This window comes from Hippoglossus hippoglossus, chromosome 20 (genome assembly GCF_009819705.1).
Source record: "Hippoglossus hippoglossus isolate fHipHip1 chromosome 20, fHipHip1.pri, whole genome shotgun sequence".
NCBI lineage: Eukaryota > Metazoa > Chordata > Actinopteri > Pleuronectiformes > Pleuronectidae > Hippoglossus > Hippoglossus hippoglossus.
This window is the reverse complement of record NC_047170.1, coordinates 6,370,952-6,395,819: the sequence shown is the minus strand read 5'-3', so window position 1 is coordinate 6,395,819 and position 24,868 is coordinate 6,370,952. Positions and strand designations below refer to the sequence as shown.

Here is a 24,868-nt window from a genome sequence, read left to right as displayed (position 1 = left end):
GCAGAATAAATGATTAAGGGGCCTTAGCATTGCAGGTGGATTAAGTTTATAATTTGAAAATGGCAACTAAATTCCATTACAGCGGGAAAAAAATGTATTAAGTTATTTTGAAATGTGATGGAAAATTGGGGAGCAACATCTACACACATTATGGGAGCTGATATACATATACAATACATTATAAGTACACTTTCCTAAATGTAATATTTCAATATGAGATAGAGAGAAGAATTTTGGTAAATGTTCCTCACCATGATGATGGCAGTAAGGAGAGCAGTGCTGGTGCCCATCATGATGAAGCTGTCAATAAACCAGGTGGACCAGATGACGCCATTGGTGACCCCCGTGGCCTTCAGGGTCTCCTTCAGTCGGAGTTCCTTCTCGAGAACGATACTCTTGACTATCATGGACACCGAGTAGACCCAGGCCAGTACCATGAAGATGGGGAAGCAGCGGTTAAGAGTCAGCATGAAGCTGGATGGATGAGGGGGAGAGGAGATAAAACGCATGAGAATAACATAGCAACCAGAATGCATGTAATGACAACCATCAGCTTCATTACCATAAAATGCTGTGGTTATGAATTCTGCTATGGGTGTTAAATGTGCTCGAACTGTGTGACCAGTGATCAAGTATTCCACTCACAGATCATCCACATAACATGGGTAGGGCATCTGCTGAAGGTAAACACCCAGCGGCCACTCCTTCCCCGTCTGAGTCTTGATGATCCCATGCTCTATTATGTCCTGGAGGTAAGCGAAGCCGCCCCACACATAGCGGAGGTCATCCATAGGATCAGCTCTGGGGCCAGGGTCCCAATACCTGAGCACATACACATTCATGTTTAGTGTCAAAGTCTATCATCATTGTGCTAAACCCATTATTTCCACTTGACTTTGATTCTAACCTGTCTTTGACCTTGTTGGTGCGCTCCACTGCATCGATATCCATACGGATCTTGAACTGGACATGAGGCGGGACACTGGTGGTCCAAGGGTACATATTTAGAAAGACGAGGCCTGCCCAGAACTTTCTGTCCTCCAGCAGGTCCAAGGCCCGATGGGTGACGCTGTCCTCATCACGCAGAGCCACAAACTTATCCAGGATCACACACTGGGTGAGGGAGAGGGAACAAGACAGAGACTGGTGTGTTAAATGAACTGATCTCAGACCAGGGTCAATCCTGGGAGTCAGGGGAGGCTCAGAAAAAACAACATTTTGCATGTAGTAAGTGGTGGGGTTAAAAAAAAACTGTATATAGTACAGCAAAGAATTTTGATTTCTACCCAAATTTCTATAATTGGTGAGTCAAATCCAATGGCACTTAATGCAACAAGAATGAGTCCCCAGCCATGCTAGTGGGAATGTGAGGCTGCAGAACAGAGCTCAAATGCAAAGAGTGATAACACTAACATGCTTAAATATAGCTGATAAAGTTTTTACTGTATTCACCATCTCAGTTTAGCTTGTACCATATTGTACCATACAAGTGGGTAACCTGACCTGATGCTGGTGCTAGATGTACAACTCACATTAGGATTCATCCCCTGAGAACCAGGAACGTCTGTTAAAATGTAGGTGTTGAAATAATTCACCAGATTATAGTGAAACTTCTGAGAGCTATGCTGCTGGCGTGGCTAAAACCGTATTAACTAAAATCTTATTTTATTCTTAGGTCAGTATAAAAAGGGTGTCAAATCCCTATGGGCCACACTCTACTTGCACATTTCCAGTGAAATTTGATCAGTGGTTGTTTATCTCCTGTAAAGCATGTCTGGTCCATCCATTCACTGTAGGCTAATGCAAATAGGGAGGGCTTTGATCCAAGAGGAAGCAGTCCAAAAACAACAATTTAACACTGAGATCCCACGCACAGATACCCACCCAAACACAAAGCACACACACAACTTGCCGTGCAAACAGAGACATGCATTCAAAATACTGCATTTTACAGACATGGTATAGTCTAAACAAACACAACAAATGATTCAAATCTTAAAGGCCGTCCTGTAATTTACCCAAAGCATTCACTTCTGCCCCACTGTGCATGCATGCCACCAACATGCAGCCAACCAGCCGTCAAGCCCACGGTCATTGTTGTTGCTCTATAAAGGATGGTGGATGGAGTGGCAGCTGTATCTAATCGGCCTCAATCGTTCCCACTCTCCCTGTCACACTCAAGTGCTGTAAGCTTCAACGTGGACAAAAACAAAGAGCACCAACCATCCACCCAGCCATGCCCCCAGGTGCCCCCCGTGTCACCCCCCAGAGCGATAGGCCTCTCATTCAGATTAGCCCCTGCAGTGAAACGGGTGATTTTAACTTGTTGTTTCAAATGAACTGGCCCACTTTAAATGTGGAGGGTCTTCAGGGGAGAAGGTATGTGATGTGTTTTTTTTAACCCTCCACTCCATCAGCAGTAAACAAAAGCGACTCGACAGCTAGTGTGTTTCTGTGGCTCTCGCCCACCTGGGTGGATTTCCATGTCTCTGGACAGGGAGACAAATTGCAGAGTGCAAAGCTGACATCAAGAGTGCTATTGCGCACACAGTGGTATCGAAATCAACAAGTGACAATACCTGTGCCTAACTGGATTATTTCGTGAATAGACCTGCCCTAGAGCTTGACATTTTAGGTAGAGTAAAATGCGCAAAAGCAGTCCACATTCTTTCTGTCCAACAGGGGATAAGATAAGAAAAGAAGAAATAATTATCCTGACACCTTATTTTCACCTGGATATTTAGAGCCCTCTTTGACAAGTCAGCAAAATTTGGTACGCTGGTACATACACTCAGCCATTACACTACCATCACAAGGCAGGTTGGTTCCAAGAATTCTTGCTGTTGACACTAAACTCTAAACCAACCATCAGCAGCCTCGATGGGAATCCAGACTCATCAGACCAGGCAGCGTATTTCCAGTCTTTAACTGTCCAGCACTGGTGAGTCTGTGTCCACTGCAACTTCATATCTCTGTTCTTGTCTGTAGAACTTGGCGTGGAACCTGGCATGTTCTTCTACCGCTACAGACCATCCACTCAGATGCTTTTCCCATCGCCACAGTTGTAAAGAGTGGTTATCTGAGCTACTGAATATTTGTGTCATCACCAACCTGCTGCACACTGGCTCCAATCTACGTAAAAAATGGTGAGATCCCAGGAGATCTGCAGTGTCTGAAATACTCATACCAGCTCATCTGACACCAACAATCCTGTCACAGTCAAAGCCACCTATTTTTTATCATTCTGATGTTGAACTTTAACTGAAGCTGCTGACCTGTATTTGCAGGATTTTATGTATTGCACTGCTGCCACACATTACTGGCCGAATAATCTGGTTAATAGATATTACTAATAATGTACATGAATTCCAGCCTGTATTTGAGAAGCACAAACATGATTTGCACAAAATGTTCTGTCCTGCACACACAAAGTCTCAGTGTTTCTAGTAATTTCCACTCACATCCCCATATTGGTTGAGCATCCGAATGACACGGTCAGTGAGATTGAAGATGTGTCTCCAGTCAAAATCAGGCATGTCCTCTGGGCGGTCCTCTGGTGGGCCGTTGTACAGGAAGTTGAGTATGTGCTTGGAGGAGAAGGGCGCCTCCTCAAGACTTCTGTCAATGAAATCCATTACTGATGGATTACAGATGGAGTCCTAAAACAAAAGGAAGCAGGAGAATCACCTTTATCAAGGAAAAGTTCCATGTTGATGAGACACTTGTAAGATCACAGTAACTTTTCATACACAGTAATCTAAGTAGTAAAAAAAAAAGACAGAAAGCAATAGTGAATAATTTAATTTAAAAAGTAATCAAAGTGATGATAATGTTACTAGGTTTGTTTAGGGATGAGTGGTCATCCAAGTATTGATTTTTCCTATATTTATTTATTATATCAGATAGAAAAAATTGAAAGGGCTGATAGCAAAGCTTAATTAAAGGTAAAGGAGCAGGGTGATAAATAGAAAAAAAAAGGTGGCATATTTTGCAAAGATAAGGAAAACTTGACCAAAATGATCGGTGAGTAAAATATCAGGAGAGTTGTTAAACATTGGATTTCAACTGAATGGCAACATGGAGGTAGAGCCTGATCATATATGTTGTATTTGGCACAGTAAGGCTGGTATGTAGGTGTCATTTTAAACCACAACTTAAGTTAAAGTGATTTAAATGCTGTGATTTTGCATAAAATCTTGTGTTTTTTTTCACAAACTATTCCAATATTGAACAGAAAGTTTCTACAATTCAGGCAAATGGATTGATAAACTGTCCCTGTCCCCTCTGGAGTACTGTTTAATTCTTCGATGACACTACGAAGATTGTCCTACCCGAATCATCTTGACTTGGATTCCATCTTGGAAAAAAGCCCAAATCTGAGGAGCGACTTCCTCCCACGCCTTCCCCATTGTCCTGAGCCTCTCCAGCTCCTCAAATGTAGTGTTAGCCTGCAGGAGAGATGGGAATACGTGTGTGTACATGTGTGCATGTGTGCATGTGTGTGTGTGTGCGTGTGTGCGTGTGTGCGTGTGTGTGTGTGTGAAAGGAGAGAACGGGAAAGGAGAGAACGGGAAAGTTTTATCAAAAACAATCATTAACCCAAAACTGTTCTCACAAGTGTCCTCACTTGGGTGCACAACAGTTGCAAATACACACGATTTGGTCACATAGATAAAAATGAACATCAAACCCACACATGTATACACGTGCACATGTGTACACAACACTCTCGAACTCAAACACACACACACTGTCACTGTCCCTCTAATCTCCCGCTACATACCATTCCCACATTAAAGTCTCTGTGAAAACAGGCTTTTGAAAAGACAACACACACATTCTCACACAAAGAATTCCCGCGGGCCTGTTCAGATAACCAGCAACAGTGCAACAAATGCAACCAGTGCCAAATTGTCAAATATTTACTGCACGCTTATCGTTAAAACCCTGGATGTATGCGGGTACAGTGCTTTGTGTGGCAAATACCAATCACTGGCTGGTTCAGTATTCAGTCATGTGCAGTGGGGGATGAAAGCGCTCAAGAGTACACCCAATTAAACGCCTCTTGTGTGTGTCTGATTTTGGGTGACAATGGGGACAATGGTGCCGGAGTGATAATGGAGGCCGTTGGTGACAACTGGCCGAACGCATTCAGCCTGCCCAGTGAATCTCAGTCAGGTTCCCACAAGTGAGCACTTCCTCATTCCCCCGGGGCAGTTTAAAATAGCAGGGGAAAGAAGAAGGAGGAGGGCTGGGCAGGGTGGAGGGGGGGCAGTCGGAAGATCTTGTGGCTTTAGCCAAGATGTAGGATGTTCTTCGCATACGCACACATACACTTAAGTAAAAAATAACATTGCAACAAATTGAGTCACTTCAACAATTATCTGCTAAACCAAATATTACTGTTCATCTCTGACACACTAAAGCATCTTAGCCTCAAATCAGCCAGTGGCAAACACATGAAGTGGCTGCTGCCTGATTGTGATGCTGCACTTATTGTGTTATACTAATGTTTCATACCTTGTGAGTATTGTAACAGTACAACAACACAGTGAAGCCCAGGATACTCTACATGAACACAATGCAACTCCATTAAAAACTAGAATGGCACTCAGTAGAGCGCATGCCTCATGCCAAGGCCCAACAGTGCCCTAATGAACACACATATAATATCACTACATAACAGACAGACAGACACAGACCAACACAGACGCATAACCTCTCTTGTGGAGCAAATAATCTGTGAGACAACCTGGTCATGAAAAGTGACTAGGTCTTGATTCCCAGGTAACTCCTTAGTTATCACAGAGGACTTTCATATTTCCATATTCGATAAAGTGCTGGACAACAGCACAAGGAAGGATGCTCAGTTTAAATGTAGTTTATTATTATTGGGATTATACCATTTTAAGTGCAAAACATCAAAGCAATAAAGTCTAATGTATCTTACAGTAAAATTACCTAAAAATGTCACTTATTGAAAATCTTAAAATTTATCAAACTCAAATATCAAGCTTGATGATTCATTGCAAAACTAAACGTCCTGTCGTAACTTCCTTGTCCTACCAGTGTTTAGGAAGAGTAAGGAAATACAGCAAATAGCTGTATAGCGGAAGGATGCAGATAAGATACTATTTTACATTACACAAGAGTGGCCACATAAGGCATAACAACATATGTTTAAAGCCTCTTTGAGGTCTCATGAAATGCACTATGCATGACAGAGTCAAGAGGAAGACGACAAATGGCCTGTTTAGGTTATACTTTTGGTCTTGTAAAGTAAAGTAATGGATTAACCCCCTTGGTCATTACTTTCTTAGTGCAATTAAGATCCCAATCTACGGGAAGAGGAAAACAAAGAGGGCATTAAAGGTCAGGAAGGAGGAAGTACAAGTGTGTGTGTCCCTTTGTGTGTGTGATCACACGTCTATAAGGAGAGACCCTTGCTGCTTACATAACACTGAAAAAGCCATGGCGCCACTGGACTGTGTGGTAGTCACCACAGTCGATCGGCTTGTGCTCTTCCATTGCAACCAAGCCATCCATGACTGCTGCCCCTCTGAAGGGCTTTGACCGACTCGTATCTACATCTAGATACAAAGGGCTGGACATGACATGAGGAAAGCTGATCCTCTTTTGAGGGGAAATGCTTTGTTCACTGCAGTATGGCTTGCATGTTCTAAAGCGAACGATAGGGAGGTCATGGAGTTATCGGGAAGTGGTGATCTCTATAATCTTGTTTATTTATTTTCTTAAACAGTTTTCATTATCTCTCCATTTTTAGATGGTGCTTTTGACCTTATAATCCACATACTTATAACCCTCTTATATTCACTTAAGCTGCAAAAGCTAAAAAAACAAAAGAAAACAGTAAAGCACAACACCTGTCTCAAAAACATTCCCCCAGAGAGTCGTACGGCAAGCAAGTTCTTCCACAACCCCTCATTGTGTTATATCAATCAACAATAGGCAGAGTCCTGGCCAATTGGTTCAACCTGTGTTGCTCTGCAGAACGTGGTATTAACAGGGTTATGAGATTTTGATTTCCACTATATCAAATATGTATTAAACCATGCTACTATACTTCTTCGGTTGCAGATATATGCTTTCAACAATATGTGTTGCTTACATTTCGTATGATCTGTCTGACAGCGGGCGAGTCAGGGGCGTACAGTATCTGTCCCATCAGCATGGGCTTCACAGAGTTCCACACAATCCTGGTGGCAGGGTTGGACTCCAGTTCTCTCATCAGATCATTGCAGAAAGGAGCTGGAGGGAGAGACTGAACATTATACACATACAAATACTACAAATACTACTATCCGAAAATGCTAAATGCCAGAAAAGACTGGATGAAATGTGTTGGAGATGAAACAAATCCAGGAATTATAAACCTGAAAAGCTCCTATAAATGTCCTCTCAATGGTCTATACTCACTGGTGCTGTTGTCATATGTGTAGTGGCCCTGTGCCCTGCTGCTGCTGATACCCAGGAAGGCCTTGTAGTTATTGTCTTCATACCAGTTAAAGGAGGTCACTCTGGAGAAAGCCCCCTCGGTGTAGCCACATACCAGGCGGGAGGCAGCGGCCATCAACTCCCTGAAGGACAGATTGTTCTGGAAGAGAGGAGTCATGACCTGGAAAAGCTCCCTGGTGCTGCTCCTCTGGAACAACTGTGGAGAGGAAAACAGCGCTCGTGAACATAGCGGGGAACTTTTAAATGAAAGGCCACAGTTCTGTAAGAGACATGTTCTTGGTGTGGATTTACACTTCCAGAACCTGCTGCCCTGCTTGCCTCTGTCACTACACAATGAGAAAAACCTTTCGACATATCGGACATTAGATATTTACAAATGAGAAAAATAGGGTGATACAAGGAAAATGTGGATTTACATGTTTAAGAACACTATTTTTAAACCTGTGTCTTATTTTCACCTGTTTTGGGGTAGAGATAGGATGTGAGAGATAGGGACAATAATCTTTTCCATCCGTCCGTTACAGAGCAGCAACAATATACCCAAACAACCATGAGACATCTGCTACATGTGATAAAATGGGGCAATGGTCTATATCAAAGTACATCCACTTAAGTGTTTGTTTTTGCCAGGTTCAGGTTATTATATGAGTCTGACAACGTTATTCTAGGATTCCTTTTTGTTAAGGGGTAAGATCCTTTTTGTTTAACCAGAAACCACTAATATTTTGCCACCAGACAACATACAAATTTTACGTTGCATAAGACATGACTTACTGGTTCACTGTTGCCCTGACTGGTTAATAAGTTGGTGTTGCGCTTCTATTTGCATAAAGGATCTGAATAATTCACCACTGAAAGTCACAAAATTAAAGAAAAACTAACTGAATGCAAAGAGTTTTAACTTTATCAATCATTTACAACTAAAAATAAAATAACATGTAGAACAGATATATAATGTACAGCTACCAGAATTTTCACAATCTATATTGTTCAGGTAAACTAAAGGATCCCATTTTAAGAGTTGAGAAATTCCTTAAGCCAAACAAACCACTTAAAACTGTATCTGAAAAAGGACAAAGCTTAAAACAACATGAAATCTCTTGTTTGTTGTCTTGCTTTTTTGCAAGACAACAATGCTCCGCTAGCAACCATTCATACTTTTTGTCCTTGTCATCTTCCAAAAGTCACATCTGATTTTTATACTGTATAACGCGAGGTATGACCGGCGGCTTACGTCATCTTTCCCGACGACAGAGACAAGTGTCTCGCCAACAGGATGTCAGACTGTCAGCGACATTAAATATCCCATGGAAACATCCACAACAAACAAAGCAGAGTTTCTACTCATCCACGCGGTGTTAAAAATGCAGGTAAGCCACAAATTACACGGATAACTGCACAAATACAAACCTACACTGTAAAACACTTCACACAAGTGAACACATGGTCGCACTGATGTGGGTTATCCAAACTAAATAATGACGCCTTAATGTCACTGAGAGACATACTGACAAATAAACAGATCATTCAATCATCGCTGCTGTTTTTTTTCATTAACCTCAATGTGTGGAGGCTTCACCTGTTCATGTGGCCTCCTTGTTGTTTCCATTTGGGATGGTCCCAAAATGATGATGTATCTGTTTTTGAGGCTAAATTGGCCTGTGCTGGATTTAGCCTTCCTCATACGCACTGAATGATATCCCCCCACTGTCTGTGTTTGCGTAAAAACTCTCGAGCGAGAGGAAGCAACTGTTTCCTGATAGCTAAAATTAGTCGGGTAGTGAACTTTTCAATGGAGCAGCACTGGGGCCGCTACGGGCCACGTCTTACCTCGTGTAGTTTGTCAGAGACGGCAGAGATGACCCGCACCCAGAAGTGAATGTCAATGCCTTCAGAGTGGTTGTCCAGAACAAGAGGAAGCTAAAGAGAGACATTTATAATTTTAATGTGAATACTATCACTCATATACACATTTTCCTTTAGATAGTAAAAATTTCGAAACTTTCTTCCTGACACAAAGCTGTTATTAATGCCTCCACTCACTGGTGTCTCTTTGTTTTGACCTGAGACAAGGAGCTGATACCGGCCCTTCATAACACCCAATATGCAGCAGGAGCAGGTAACATGATAAAGCTGAAGGTATTTTTGATGAGTAGTATTCTCAAATTTAGGTTTCCTGTTGTTTTCGGTCTCACAAAATAAAAATAACGTTTTGTGGCATAAAGCATCATTTACAGTATTTGTTCTGAAGGCAACTTTGCTCTGGTAAGTTCCTGTCTGTCCCCTGCAGTATAACAATCTAAGTCATGGTCTTGTTTCCTTTGTTTTTTGCTATTGAAACATTTAATAGTCATCATTGTCAAAGCAATTTTATTATAAACACTAAAATGGCACTCAGTAGAGTTCATACATCTCGCAGTCCCCTTGTGAAACAAAATTCACTAGATCCAGATTTTTTTTTGGAACTGCAACAAATGGCACACACTCAAAACATCGGTCCCCTAAATTGAATGCCTGATTGAATTATTATTATTGTGCTGAAAAAGGCCAATCTCACAATGTTGCAGAAAGTGAACAAATTTGACATGTTTTGGTATATTCAGTATGTTTCCATAATATCTGCTGAGCACTGCTTTTTCTTGAGGATCTGCTAAGGGATCTTCCAGCCTGCTCACAACACAATAGGCACAATAATCAGGAAGCAGCACACGGCCAAGACACAGAGCTGCCAGAGAAGACATCCTTCCTGTTTGACGTGTCTCCTTATCCCTATGTGTGTGTGTGAGAGATCTACATAGGGACAATGTGTGTGTGTGGTTTTCCTGTTACTTCACAGATAAACAGACTAAGAAACAGAAAACTAAATACACTTGGCCTGGGATTGTGCCTGGACAGAGATGAGGCAAAGGGCAGCCATTGTTGCCGGCTGTCTCACTGTGGCCCGTGTTTACTCTCGGTGCCCAGTGATTACTAGTGAGAGGAGTGTCTCCTTGCTAATCGAATTACATAAAGAGGCCAAGTCTGTCTGCCCGGCTAATGCTGACGGGCTGCCTCAAGTTCTCGCTGCTATTTGAAGAAGCACGTAGACAGCCTCGGAGCGCTGTCTTAAGTTAGTTGTATAAACTGTAAATGAGGCCCTGCTTTTAAGTTATGAAGAAGAGCATTTCCACAACTTATAGATGTACAAAAAAAAGAGAATTACTCTGAAACTGAACAAAAGTTTCAAATTGTATGTATTTTCATATTTGTAGTAACAGATAATGGATGCATATTGCTATTACATTAATATCGCAGCCTATTAGAAATTTGCGCCAGTTGCGCCTATAATTTATCTTTCATGCTAATCTGTCAAACACACCTTTCCGTTTCTCACAATGTTTGTGAGTTTCTTTGACAGAGAATGATGTAGTTGTATTATTAGTTCACTGGAAGTTCATGAATTTATTCACTTGAAAAGACAACTACCATTTCCCAGAGACATATTTGTTCCAACCTATGAGTCAAGGCTCTAACAGCTGTTAATCCATTGTGTCTCCTGACTATAAAGATGCTGCATGTCACACAACAGCCCTGTGTCAACTTGCTGTGATCAGAGCCCATACATTATACTGTGTGTAAAGAAATTAAAGGGCATCTTAATTTTTTTTTTCCATGGGACAGTTACATCATTAATGAACTTGACAACCTGATTAATGCATTCATCAGACACACGCTGTGTCAAAAGGTTAACACTTAAACAACCCTGCTGAAAAAGGCAACCATCCTGCCAAATCCCGTAATGCCTCATGCCAGCATATCCTTAATGCATTCAGCCAGCACTTGGATCCGCCTTATGTAACTGACCCCTTCAGAAATAAAATAAGTTAATAAACATGGCAACATCCAAAATTGGACCTGATACAGCCCTACAGGCCTCCACTGTTCATACACTCATTGGATCACTCTATCAATGCCATATGTATGCATATCACACATGTATGAGCTTTGTATTGTCAGTGAATAGCTTCATCGTGCCAAGAGAAAGACTCTTGGCATGAGCAGTGTGTAATTATAGAGATGGGACTACAAGTCTTTTTATGGCGGAGTTTTGATCGATTACTTAGAGGTTAAGTTAATAAAAACGCAAACATTAGATGAAAGGGAATTATTTAAGATGATAGTCATCTGAGGAAGTTGATCAAAAACAGCATTTTGTCCAAGTCCATAGCTGTGTACCTTTGACAAGATCAACCGTTTCAATCCTATAAAACTAATGTTCTTATCAGCAGTCTAAATCCCAGGACAAACAAGCACTGACCAGCCGGAAGAGCTTGAAAAAGTCCACATTGGTGTAGAACTTGTCCTCGATGATCTGCAGCCGCTGCGGGGTCAGGATGCACATGGCGTTGCGAACAGCGCTGAGTCCCCGACGGCTGGGGAAAAAGAGGAAGCGCTCCAGCAGGTTCAAGTTGCAGGCGATATCTTTTAAATGCAAGTCTGGGACACCAGAGGCGAACTGGAAAAAGGGTGGAAATGTAGGTTACGGGAATGTCTTTTATACAGGCTTACAATTACGGGTAAAGTTCGTCTTTCATCGAACGAAACCCAAAGCACTTAAACTCCTGTCAATCTAATTCCAGTGAAAAACTAAAAGTAAATCAATGCCAGGATGATCAATAAAGTCTTGCATTAAATCTAAACTGAATGTCAATTGCTTTCTTGCGTTTTAATTTTACATTTAAAATTTGCCAAAAGCTCTAAAGGCCTTCGATTAATAACAAAGGGGAAACACCCTGAAGCAGCTGCAGGATCCAACCTAGTACCATGCAACACTGACAGACGTTGACACTGTTTGTGTTTCCAGCGCAGGTTGTTATTAAAATGTTGCAACATGTACCTCGGTGATTCATCCCCATCATGTAGGTGTGTGTTTATGCAAGTGTGTGTCTGTGTACCTGTTCAGGCCTGATTTGAGCATTGACTAACTGATAGACCACAGATTCCGTCAGAGGAATGTCTCTCAGCAGAAACGCGGTCAGAGTTTCATCGTCCTTCAGGATCGTCTCCACTCTAACTCCTCGGCCTGTACAGAGAGACACAGGCAGATTGTGGGATGACTGGTTTTTAATTACTGTACATTCTGCTGTTTCTTTAACGACTGTTTGGAATCAAAGGTCCGTTTGAGTTGTGAAGTAGATAAACTGGATATAGTGGAAGACTCTGGAGACTTAGTGGCACATATTTTGAGCAAGTTGTGACATATCTGCAGCATTAAAAGAGATACACACAGGATGAAGACACTCCACCTCTGCACTGTGTCATTGTTTCCTGTGGCCTGTCTGTGCATGAATAAAGTTTGCTTGGCTACACGAAGAGTTGAACTGCACTCAGTAGAGCGCATACCTCTGCCAATGCCAAACAGTCCTCATGCTGGATCAGTATGAAATTGCACACACGCATCAATACCACACCCATAAATGTGCTTGGGTGTTTCCATCAAGATTCACACCTAACGTCCTGAGAAATCAACAATTATGTGGAAAAGAGGAAAAAGTTGATTTCAGAAGCTCAGAAGAAAGAATGTAAAATCACATCGAGCAACATTTGATTACTGTCAAGTCATGGACAGCATATCACTGAGTTTCAGGGCATATTTGTCATCAGCCGCGACATCTGATAAGTGGCTTCAATCTTCAATCATTTCCCATCCTTGCACTTGTGCCTAATAACCGGATTTTAAATGTGAACATAAAGTCCACTCCAATATTTCCTGTTTATTATGACCTGTCATGAAGAGGCAAATCTATCAGTTACATAACTTGATGCTCAACAGGGTTCATTTTTTCACAGGGCCCCTGGGAACTTGTGCGGAATGTGGATGCGTATCTCTCTTAGCTCTGTTGGTCCATTTACGTATTTCTCCATGAGAGTGGCCGCACACAATCATTCACAGGCGGGAATTCTCTTGGCCTCATTCCACTCCCATCATGAAGATTTTCTTCGTCAGCAGGGAAATGTGCAGCACATTCAGTACAGATGTACTTACATGGCTCATAACAGGAGGCAGCAAACTCTGAAAGGTATATGATTGACAGGGGTTATGTCAAGTTACCTGCATTTTTACACCACATAACCTCTCGCATGAAAAACAGCCACCTGCACTCGTCCAGACTAGTTAGACCAAGGCTGCTATGAAAACCAAGAATTCAGTAAATAATTGGGTGGAGCAGGACAGGAAATAATTATAAGAACTTGAAATTATATTCATAGAAATATTATGTAACATGAAATGGTAGCGTGTGTCATCTTCAAACAACGACAAACCATTCCTATGGACAAAGTCCCAGCACATCACATGAATTGGATAATTAAACCTGGTTAAAATCTCTCATTTATTTTCTGTTCTACCCTCATATACTGTGACCCTTATAACATCTATACTGATGCATAGATTTCTCAAGTGTTGTCTTTATATAGATGCCAGATTAGATTAGATAGATTTTTATAATAGACCCTGGAGTTGCAGAGATACACATATTTATTGCAGGCATATCATTTGCCAGCAGGGGCCTGAGAAAAGGGCATATAGTCAATAAGAGGTTCAGCAAAACATTTAAAATTATGTTATAGATCTAAATTTCAGGTCATGATTTTCGAAAAGACTTGCAAACCTGGGAACATGTTACTGGAAATGTGTCTGCTCATGGTGTGAGAGGACAGGCGGGTGAGAGGGGAGACTCTGCTGACTACTCTGAGCAGAAAGCATGGTAATGAAACAAATGACAATATCACAGATGAGTGTTCATAATAGCTGCTGCTGCAGCGCTGTGTTGCTTAACAGGGTTATCAGATGTTTTAAAGGATTGCTGTAATGTCAAGTTTTGCTGTAGTTTGGCTGTAGTCAGTGGACAAAGCAGGATCAGTCAAAATATTAAATATAAATATAAATAAAAGAAATAAACTAATTGAATTAAGAAAATGCCCTTGCTCCACTTGCTATGAAGCTCAGGCACCTGTCACTACATGTATGGGTCATGCATGTATTATGGCATAAGTACACTTGGACAGAGGGTTGTAAGCATGGTGTAGTCTCTTCTGTATGTTCTGTCACGGGGGGAGGGGGAAGTGTGAACAAGGCGCACGTGAATTTGCTCTCCCACCAAACAAACAGCACACTGGTGTTGGAAGTAAGCAGCTTATGTTACGGGCCTTTCTTAAGTCCATGTGATGTAATCCTGTTACACTGCACAGACACACTGACTGACAGGGGAAAGGTGTGAGGTGTGATGTAGACTGACATGGTTCTCCACCAGATGACGGTTCCAAGCTTTCATCTATCAGCACGCGTTCAAAACGAAAAGTGCAGCTTTTTGCTCAGTTTGTTTCCTTGCTGCTCGTGCATCCACTTTCTACTAAATGTGCAGCTGTGTTTTACAAAAAGGCATGACTCTAATTTGCATATGCCTGCAAAAGTGTGTTATTTAGGTTTATCTGAATAAAATACAACCGCAATACATTCAGAAACGAAACTTTTCCCCTCGAGCTGCACAAGTGACCTGGAATATGTAGTCAAGCTGTTTGAAAGTATGGTTGGCAGCATGTTGACAAAAGTCTGGAGCTCTGACCTGAGATCTGTTCAGGATGTGAGCGCAGAGTATCCATGAAGTTACTCATGGTGTTCAGTTCCCTCCAGAGGCGCCCGAGCTGCAGAAACTGTGGATCGCTGACAAGAAGCTCCTGGGCATCTGAGTAGAAGCGAGCCAATCTGCAGGAGCGAGGGTTATTAGCAGATCACACACATTTAGTACTGTTTAACAACACACACACACACACACACCTATGGCAAGTACATTCATTTCTGAGTGTGTGCACACATAGACTGAGGCTTAGGAACGAGTGAAGCATAATCCAGAGACATTTGAACAAATTCTCTTTGAGTCCATTACATAAGTCTACCTTTTCATCGCAGATCAAATGTTTCATAAGGAATTCATCATCTCTGGCTTAAGTTCACCTCCCTGTACAAGCCCAGTGTGATGCTCACATGGAGTTGTTATAGTTGGACACAAGACCAGGAGATTCACCACGGGTGGGGTACTGGAAACAAGGGTTGTTGGCATTGCAGAAGATTCCCTGGATCCAGGGCAGGACCCCCGTGGAGGGCATGGCCTTGTTGGGAAAGTGGCCTGAGGGGAGAGGAGACTCTTGTTGGCTTTCAGTGCTTTGCATAAGTCACAATCAACATTTATCAATAGGATGCCATATGGACCACAGAGGAAATCACTCTTGAGGACAGAACTGTCCACTTACATTCATGTTGACGGTAAAGTGGATTCACCCTCCTTAGCCACACCAGTCCCATGAACAGCATTACAGGCCACATGATCTCCATGAAGAATCGCACCTGATTAAACAGCAGCACATTCATTTTATAAAAATGAACAATGTGGACTTTGGCAGAAGTGAGTAAGTCATTTATTTAACGTGTCAACACATATTAACCTGTGTTAATATAAAAATTGTTTTTGTGTACATCAGATATAAACATAACATAAATAGATGCAATAGGCCATAAATTAATTAATTAAACTCAATATTTTGAGTAGCACTAGCAGTTGTGAACCGTAGACTGTATATGAAGACTGACCACAGCACTTTTAGTTATAACTTAAACAATGAGTCTAATACAGGTGAGATCGTAGTAATAGGAAGATAACAGATATCAAAATCAAAAGGTCCATAAAATATTATACTGAGAAAGTATCACAAACTCTTGATTAAAGGTTTAATAATTTATATGATGAAAAACAATATTGAGTAATGGACAAATATAATTAGACACTTTAGGATTGTATTTTACTTGGAGACAACATTATTACTTTCAAAATGTTATGACTGACTCCCCTGATCAACTTTCCTAAAATATGCTATAGGCTTGTAAGATATTTTTGTCATATTTTTGTCATATTTTTCAATAGTCAAATATCAACTTTGCAAATTCTGCAAACTTGGAATCACTGATAATGCTTTAAAAATCATATTACTTCTTCAGTTCGGTCATATGTTGTACAGACTCTGGAGCCCCCTGATGCAAATTTGAGGGTTCCTTGTTTTGGATCTGTAGGAATTGTAACTAACTGCAACACTCATAGGGGATAAATCCAGTGTGTGGTTGATAAATGATTTTACCCTCTGCCTCCTGCGGATGGTCCAGTTCTTCCACAGCAGGAGTCTGACCTGTCCTCCTGCCCCCATGGCTCCTCTGTTTCACCCCTGCAGGGGCTGGCACCAGCCGACAAACCTGCATTTAACAAGCCTGCTATTTTACTATGATCTATATGAAGCCAACTTATGTACTATATTAAAAAATGAAATGCAACTAGGGTAATTTGTTTGTTTTTTTTAAGTATTTTTGGTGAATAAACTGTGCTGTCACACATTCATCCAAAGAGTATACCCCATATAAAAGTTAGCTCTATAATGAGTCTATTAAGCTTCACATTTCACATGGTTACCATAACAATTACAGAACTTTCCACATTATACAAACATACCCTCTGGTTAGTGTTAATGGATAATGTCACTGTCTGAACACACTGAATATTCCACGTTCCTGGTGCATATAACACAAAAAGCTTTAATCTAGGTCAGTCGCAGGTGTTATGTAATCTGTTTGGCTACATTGCTAATAGCATACTGTGACTTCACATAAGGCAGCAGATCATATCACTTACCTCAGGAGAACACTTGCACTGCAGACAGAGATCCAGTAACTAAAGCATAACACCACATATTCTACTGAGTTGCTCCTTGAGGTTGCAAACACAGCTTGTTTCCAGACCTTGTGAATAGTTAAGCAGATTGATTTAATCTTCTTTCAGTGCTGGGAGACTGAAAACGCCTCTCATCCGTTTGTAAAGGCCTACCTGACCTAACCACCTGGCCCTCATTATACTGCATAATCCTGCCACTGTTATAATCCTCTCAATGTTAAAGAGGAATATTTCTGTTTTCATTATCTGTTCACAGGCTCAACACTGCATAAACACTGGTTGTCATGGAAATGTTCAGAATAATTTTAAATAAAGTTTTTTTCCCATGTTTTAAAAAGCTAGTACAGTGCCCACTCTTAACGGGTTAATGCTCTGGAGCAACTCCAGAATTATTGCTTGTCATTAGTGAGTCCTCCTCAAACAGTTCTACTTTACAATATACTGTCACTTTTTTTGTGTGCTGGACGTTGTGTGCAGTTTTTTTGTAAACAGTCTATGATGCAGAGTGAAGTTAGAAAACTTTGTTTTCATCCTACCAGGTTTGTTTACAATGAAAATGAAATAGCCTTAAAACTGTTTGTGTGTGGCTTATGTATATATATATATATATATATTTATAAATAAGTTTTAATGATTTACTGGACTTCCATACATTGCATGTCAGTTATTTTAGAGGTTTGTTGATACAATCTTTAGAGCCAACTTCACAGCTTTTCATGATGGAAGCTCTGTAATTCAGCTATATAAATATAAAGCCTTGCGGCAAACAAACAAACTCTGGGTTGTAACTTTGAAGATAACTTGACAAACAGGAAGTGATTCTTTCAATGTTGTTATAATGATGGAGATCAGTGTCAGTGACTACTTGCTTCAGTCCGGTATGGTGAAATAAAATAATCAGATCATCTACAGTAAATGATCTGGTGAGACAGATTATTGGCCCCAGGCTGCCAGTTTCCAACCACTGCTGTAATTTATCTGAGGACGTAAAAGACTGAAGGTGCACTGCCCCCGCCCCCGCTGACTGCTAAGGAGCGCTGGTCGCCTGTTTATTCAAATGTTATTAATAGTGAACATATCGCATGTCCAAACAAAATCAAACTCGGCACTGCACTTTCTCGAGCAATTTACAATAGACATGCCAAGTGTGAGGTCGTTTTAAAGGAACGGTTCACGAGATATGTGTTCCACAGACAGACAGACATACAGATACAAACCATCCCAGTTGGAAGTTGTCAGATATATTTTAATAAGTTACAAAAGGGTGTTTGATTTCATGTACCTGCTTTTTTTCCTTTTTTACATTGACCTTTTCAACATTCTGTCAACCTTGTACATTACCATGAAAAACAGATAACATTTAAATAAATGATGCATTCACTATTAATTACAAAGAACCTGTACGATTTAGCTGACTGATAAAACTACTTCAGTTTAAAAAAAAGAAAATTAATAAAACTTTGGCTATTAAAAAATGTAGATGTTATATTAAAAAAAAGGAAAGATAATTCCTGGGCATTTCTAAATGCTTTGCAGGACAATTAGAGTTGATACCGTACAAGTTCAACAGTATAAAATGGATGTACACCCTTTGCAACTGGTGCTTCTTAGCAAATGCCAATACAGATATTCAGTAGAGCAAAAGGGTCATTATACAGTGTTGCTTTATACACAAGTCATTAGCATGATTAATTATACCCTAAATGTAACGCTTTAAAATATTCTGACTCACAGAGGATAGAAACATGTGGAAGAGTTTTGATGTCAGGTTAGTGCACCAAACTTTTTTTGCAGTATAGTAATAAATCAAAAAGTGTTTTTGGTCTATAAACATACAGAGATAGTGAGCGTGTAAGAACTTTATACAAAATGGTCAAATAAAATGTAATTGCACAGTTTAAAAAAAATATATAAATATTCTGACCAAGTGCCAGAGTGTACAGAGCAAGTGATCGGTAAATGAAATATAGTGAATCATATTAAAAATATACAGCATCTTAAGTGCATCCTGTTTGTCTTCTGAGGACCAAAGGGTACATTTAATTCTCCACACGTTGCCCACAGTCTTAGTACACCTGGAAATTGTCTTTGCAGAGACTTTTCTTATTCTTTCTCCAAAAGAATATGGGACACACTGTTCACAATCGAGCACCGTCTCTCAGACAAAATGAGCCTCTCGATGCTCGACCTCCTGGAGGCGTCGTGGCCGTAGTCTCTGGTACACAGGTTTGCCCTGGTTTTGGCCCAGTTCCTCGGGGCTAGAGCTGGGAGACTGAGACATGGCCACCTGCTCGGCCTCGATGTCCTCCTCAAGAGGCTCATCCACAGACACTTCTATCTCAATCCCCAGCTCCTCATCATCGTCATCCTCTTCCTCCTCCTCGTCCTCCTCGTCCTCATCTTCTTCCTCTGCGCTGTTGGCTGATGCACAGTTCGGCAGTGCTATAGCTTTGTTCCCCGATGGGGGCTTGTAGAAGGTTCCTGGGGGGGGCTGGAGAGTCCTGGGAGCTCTGAAAGCTGTTGCAATGGGGCTGTACTTGGTTACATTGTCCTCTCTTCTTAAAGTCCTGCTGGGTCGCACTGCGACTGTGTAAGGTCTATTGGGGAACAGGGTGCTGAGAGTGCTCCCAGAAGTTCCCAGGGAGAGGGTTGATGGCACAGAAGCTGATAAGTTGCTGATATCTTCTGACGTGCTCTCTGTGGATGAACTGGCCACGATTCTGACAGTCCGAGAAGCAGCATCCTGTTTGTACTGTTTGTCCCAAGTTCTGCGTAATGTCTGGGTGTCAATAAATTTACTCCGGTAATGTGTGGCCACGCGCAGTTTAGCATTTTCGGTTTCATCCACCTCTTCGATGGACTCGTCAAAACTGCTGCCTTTCCTGACCTCTTGGTCGGCGCTGTTCCGAGTGTTGTTCTCGTCGACTCGGCCTCGGCTGAGAATCCGTTCTACCGGCATGCTGACCGGCCGGGAGGAGAGTTTGTTGCGAGGGTGTCGCAGCTGGACCCTGGAGACAGTGATATGCTGGGGGCGACAGAGCCCTCTCTCTCCAGGTTTTGGGACCTCAGGGACCCCATTGAAGGTCTCTGAATCCACTTCATCTGCTTTAAACAGAGAAATAATAAATAGTTTAGACATTAACATAGGAAGTAAAATGAGGTAGACTTCATAGACAACATCCTGCAGATTGCTTTACGAAACAAAATAATTATGGAGTAATATTGGCCTCATTATATTGCTCTTTAAGGATTATCTATCTTTGTAACACTGACCAGGTTCAAAGTCACTTCCATCGAGGCTTGGTGTGGTCTCCTGAACCTCAACCAGTAAGTGGGAAGAAGGATTAACTGAGGAATGCCTCTTATACACCTTTGAGGACTGTTGTGATGGGAAAGAAAACGGAGGAACACACTGAATGATTTTTACATTCAATAATATTACATGCCATGCAAATTTTTAGCATGAAAGCTAATTACCTCCTTAATGTCTCCCAGCGACTTGGAGTGCCTGCTCAGTTGGGTGTCATGGCGGGGGTGGGTAACCGCCTCTGTGGGCGAGGTGCCGCTCAGGGGACCGAGGAGGGTGTCAAAGACCATCTCATAGTGTCTGATCAGCAGCTCCACAATGAGAGCCTGATAGGGGTAATCCACCAGAGAGGAGAGGGAGACTTCAGCGTCCGCTTGCCTCGGCTTGATCAGTGTCGGGCCGAAGATGATACCCAGGTTGCTGGCTGTCATCTTATTTTCCTCTGACCACTCTGTCACCCTGGAGAGGAAGGTTCATTTAATTATCACTTATCACATCCCTCATTGTTAAATTAACATGTTCACTGTTTGCACTCAGCAGAAATGGGATTATGGATTATGTGACTGAGGCCTACCTGTGCAGATGCTCGACCAGGAACTGCAATGTCTTGTAATGAGTTGGCGGCAGCTGCTTCAGCAGGTCCTTGATCTTGAAGAGGACCCGGTTGAGCTCCACGCTGACCTGTGCCGGGGTCACTGGGGTGGGACTGAGCCGCAGCGCCTCCAGTTCCTCCACTATGATACTCTGGCTTTCCTTGGCCAGACCGATAAAGTCGTTATAGAAGCGGAACAGGATGAGCGGCTCTGGAAGCTGCCACGGAAATCAATGACAAAAAGAGCAAGTAAAACAAATGAAACAAGGAAGTTAATAATAAACAGAAACAACCAAAATATATAAGAAAAACAGCAGGGGAATCAGGGGATGAGAAGTGGGAAATATGGTCTGGGCCAAAAATAAACAAAGACAAATAAACATAACTGCAGTGAATGTGTTCTGCAGAACTCACTTTATTCCAGCTTGTGTCTTATTTGGGCGACAATCAATGTAAATGTAAAACACCTCAATATTGCTTATATTGAGGATAATGTTTCGTAAAAGCAGCCCACCTGTCTCAGGTAGAGTTTGAGTACGTTGCTAATGTCGTGGGGATAAAGGTCGGAGAGCTCCACCAGGTCCTTTCCATTCTCAAATGCCTGGCACAACTTTTCAACCCGAGACTTGGCACCATTCACCCGGTAGATACCCTTCAGGGCACAAAAACAAAATGCATTCAACTCAAGAAAGATTATGCAATTTTCTGGCTCACCATGGTGACACTTTGTAATCACAGTTACTGAATATTTGGATACTCCAAAGAAAAATAAATGACTTGAACTATATTATATTTACTTCAGAGCATTTTCTTTTTCTCCATTTTTAAATGGTCATTAATATTAGTTTGGTACAAACACCCATATGTAGCCGGGTAACGAGTACATCATAATTATTTCTCAGAAATTAAGTTCAATTTGAGACTTTAGAATAATTAAAGTCAGTTAAAGTTAATGCTGACAACACCAGCAGCCTAATAGTCAAAGTTTTATATTCTAAGTCACCGTAACCAAATTCTTTGAAGTGAAGCCTAATAGAAAACTTGTAGCAGCAACATCCTCTGTTCAAATGGAGCCAACTGTTTTTTTAAAGTAATATTGTCATGAACAAAACAAATGGTATGAGGTATTATTATTATTATATTTTTAGCAATTTATTAATTCAGTAAATTGAAAGTAAGTTGATTTAAAAATAATCAAATCAAATTACCTTTATGTTGAGCGCTCTGTTCTCGATTTCCGACGTGCACTTCTGTATGATGAATGGGATGCCGTCCCGGCTGTTCTTAGCCGCCTGCGTGAAGTCGATGCCGAAGAGGTGGAGCTTCCCCTGGAGCTTCTTGTGGCCACACTGGATGGCTAGGGTTTCCAGACACTTCTTGTGACAGGCCAGCGAACACTGCACACAAGTTGACAAGTATCTCAGTCACACAACATTTCCACTATAAAAACTAAAACAATTGCAGCATGTGATCCTACAACACACAATTACTGGGACTATTGGGACATCCCATGATCCTCTTCTGAAGTTAAGCTGAAATTGCATGATGATGGGGACAAATAGACTCCCTGTCTCTATCTCTCTCGAGCCATTAAATCCAGAGGGTACTGGGTTTGAAATGTGGATACACAGATATGTTCAAAGTAAACCACCATTTGAATTACTAAATGGAATGATTTCAACACACTGCAGAGTTATTTTTTTATGTCAGCTTCTCGTCTGTGTTTCCCATAATTACATAACCAAATCTTTCAAAGTATTTTTTTCCAGCACCCCTTTTGTTATTGTCTTGTTCGTTTTATGTTATAAATATGGAAAGACACTGGATCTAAAATAAACAGGGGTGGGGGGTACAGGGTTGATGGAGGGGACTCCTCGGAAGACAAACAAAAGGTCTTTGGTTTCCATTGCCCGTTCCCCAACTGAGACCAGTTGGTGGATTTGTTCTCTGGGGAGAGCTTGTGGCCAAATTCAACTTTCCCCTTTATTTGCTGAGGGGAGAGGTGGTCTCTCTCTCTTCTGTCTTAGTTAGATTTTTTTTTCTTGCATGCCATTACTGATAAAGAAGCCGTTGTGAAACTTTGGCAATGTTCAACCCTGTTCGCTGTGGGCTCACCACATTTTCTGACAGGTCCAAACAGAGGATCGTGGACGGGTTGAAAAAAAGAAACCAAGGTTACCTCCTCGCACTCTGCTCCATGAAACACCACCAGGCCGTCACACTCTCGACACTTGGAGGGCGCTCTGAGCTTCCTCAGCTTGTGGGTTTGAGATGCCTTGGACATCTGGGTGTTTCTGAAGGGACCTGGGGAGCTGGCTGTCTCGATGACCATCTCGCTTAAACCTACGGAGTGAGAGGGGAAACAGCCTTTAAAACCATCATCTTCCATTCACTAATATAGTGTAAGAATGCACTTGAGAATAGGGCTATTCTCATACAGAAAATAAAAGAAATAATAATAACCCTAACTACAGTAATATTACTGAAAGAAGTTATATATATAAAAGGAAACCGTAGGAACTAATTAACAGTTAAAACATTTGTAACAGTGGTCAACAGTTGTCAGTGTTAAGTCTGAATCACCGTTATCAGACAGCGACGGAGGCTCTCTCTCATCCAGGTCATCAGCAGAAGACATGGTGCCAGTGGATGGGGTTCTGGGTAATCTCCTCTTGAAGTCTCCTGAACAGTAAGGCAGCACACACCAGTAAGTCCACATCTCCACAGCTGTTCTTCCCTGGTCTGTTCCCTGTGTGCTATTTACAGTGTGATGCACTGAGACAACTTCCAGTGCAATGCACCAGGTGAAAGGGTGTGGTCCACTTGCATGTTGTTGACCCCCGATTGTCAGGTGATTCGCACACCCATTGACTGATTAATGGGTTCCTATGGACCTCAGTTAAATAAGGTTTTTGACTTATTGATGAGCTGATCAGGAGGCTCGTTATGAGGGATAAACTCCTGCAACGTTAACACTCTGGGGGTTGGTAGGTGGAGGTGTCAGCATCACACACTTCACCATTTGCTAAAAGTTGACTGGTGAGCTACCACGCTCCCTCATCCAAGAACACATAGCAGAGGGAAGAAAAGAGGAAACCATTTTCTACATTCTACATTATTTTATCTACAGGATGTGTACCGTCAAACTGTCAGACTTTAATTATTGAATAAGCTGTAGTAACTCACCTAACCTATAGGTAACACACACCTAAAGGTCTTACATAAACTGGCACAAGTTTTAATAAATGTTTGTATCTACCAAACACTTGTTGGTGGTTTGATAGGTCCTGATTTACAATCACAATACATTGTGACACGTATAATAAACATATGTGCAGTTGCACAGCAACTGAGGAAACACAGAGAAACCTGGCCACCAAACCTGCTATTTTATAGTGTGTGTGTGTACATTGTCGACTAATACAGTTGCATAATGTTAAACAAAGAGGCACCAGTGTCAGTGGTTGCTAAGGTCCTGGATTCCCAGATAACATGCCAACAAAGTTGGATGAACATCAAGTTCATAGGAAAAAAAATGTGCGGGCCCCAGGGGAGTTTAAGACAGTCAGTGCTGAGAAATGCGCCTCCTGTCGATTATCTGCACCATGCTGCTGCTATATCAATGACATGAGACAGACCCAGCTGATATTTAAATCTAGGTGTGGGGAAAACCTGGTTTATTTGGCAGTAAACATGATAGCCTCACAGGAAGTAATCTTTTTTAAATTGCAAATATGAAAG

The 24,868-nt window shown here is 41.5% G+C and overlaps 2 protein-coding genes across 4 annotated transcripts in view; both read right to left on the bottom strand.

The window, feature by feature from the left end:
• The window catches only part of LOC117753843 (retinal-specific phospholipid-transporting ATPase ABCA4-like), a 33,273-nt gene extending 16,007 nt beyond the window's left edge, over positions 1 to 17,266 (bottom strand). The window contains exons 1-15 of the mRNA XM_034572280.1: positions 17,190 to 17,266; positions 16,645 to 16,756; positions 15,766 to 15,859; positions 15,500 to 15,641; positions 15,081 to 15,220; positions 12,411 to 12,538; positions 11,774 to 11,971; positions 9,307 to 9,396; positions 7,438 to 7,672; positions 7,130 to 7,269; positions 4,332 to 4,448; positions 3,462 to 3,659; positions 908 to 1,113; positions 646 to 822; positions 252 to 474 (exon numbers count right to left, since the gene is read on the bottom strand). Of these exons, the coding sequence (XP_034428171.1) occupies positions 252 to 474; positions 646 to 822; positions 908 to 1,113; positions 3,462 to 3,659; positions 4,332 to 4,448; positions 7,130 to 7,269; positions 7,438 to 7,672; positions 9,307 to 9,396; positions 11,774 to 11,971; positions 12,411 to 12,538; positions 15,081 to 15,220; positions 15,500 to 15,641; positions 15,766 to 15,859; positions 16,645 to 16,710 (2,154 nt within the window). The 5' untranslated portion in view covers positions 16,711 to 16,756; positions 17,190 to 17,266. The remainder of the gene's footprint in view (positions 1 to 251; positions 475 to 645; positions 823 to 907; positions 1,114 to 3,461; positions 3,660 to 4,331; positions 4,449 to 7,129; positions 7,270 to 7,437; positions 7,673 to 9,306; positions 9,397 to 11,773; positions 11,972 to 12,410; positions 12,539 to 15,080; positions 15,221 to 15,499; positions 15,642 to 15,765; positions 15,860 to 16,644; positions 16,757 to 17,189) is intronic.
• A 1,187-nt stretch (positions 17,267 to 18,453) lies between these two features.
• Positions 18,454 to 24,868, bottom strand: part of arhgap29a (Rho GTPase activating protein 29a) — a 33,748-nt gene continuing 27,333 nt past the window's right edge. For all 3 annotated transcript variants that reach the window (XM_034572282.1, XM_034572284.1, XM_034572283.1), the window contains 8 exons: positions 23,711 to 23,809; positions 23,307 to 23,470; positions 22,336 to 22,524; positions 21,642 to 21,779; positions 21,110 to 21,345; positions 20,706 to 20,994; positions 20,502 to 20,610; positions 18,454 to 20,333 (listed from right to left, as the gene is read on the bottom strand). In XM_034572282.1, the coding sequence (XP_034428173.1) occupies positions 19,387 to 20,333; positions 20,502 to 20,610; positions 20,706 to 20,994; positions 21,110 to 21,345; positions 21,642 to 21,779; positions 22,336 to 22,524; positions 23,307 to 23,470; positions 23,711 to 23,809 (2,171 nt within the window). In that variant the 3' untranslated portion in view covers positions 18,454 to 19,386. The remainder of the gene's footprint in view (positions 20,334 to 20,501; positions 20,611 to 20,705; positions 20,995 to 21,109; positions 21,346 to 21,641; positions 21,780 to 22,335; positions 22,525 to 23,306; positions 23,471 to 23,710; positions 23,810 to 24,868) is intronic.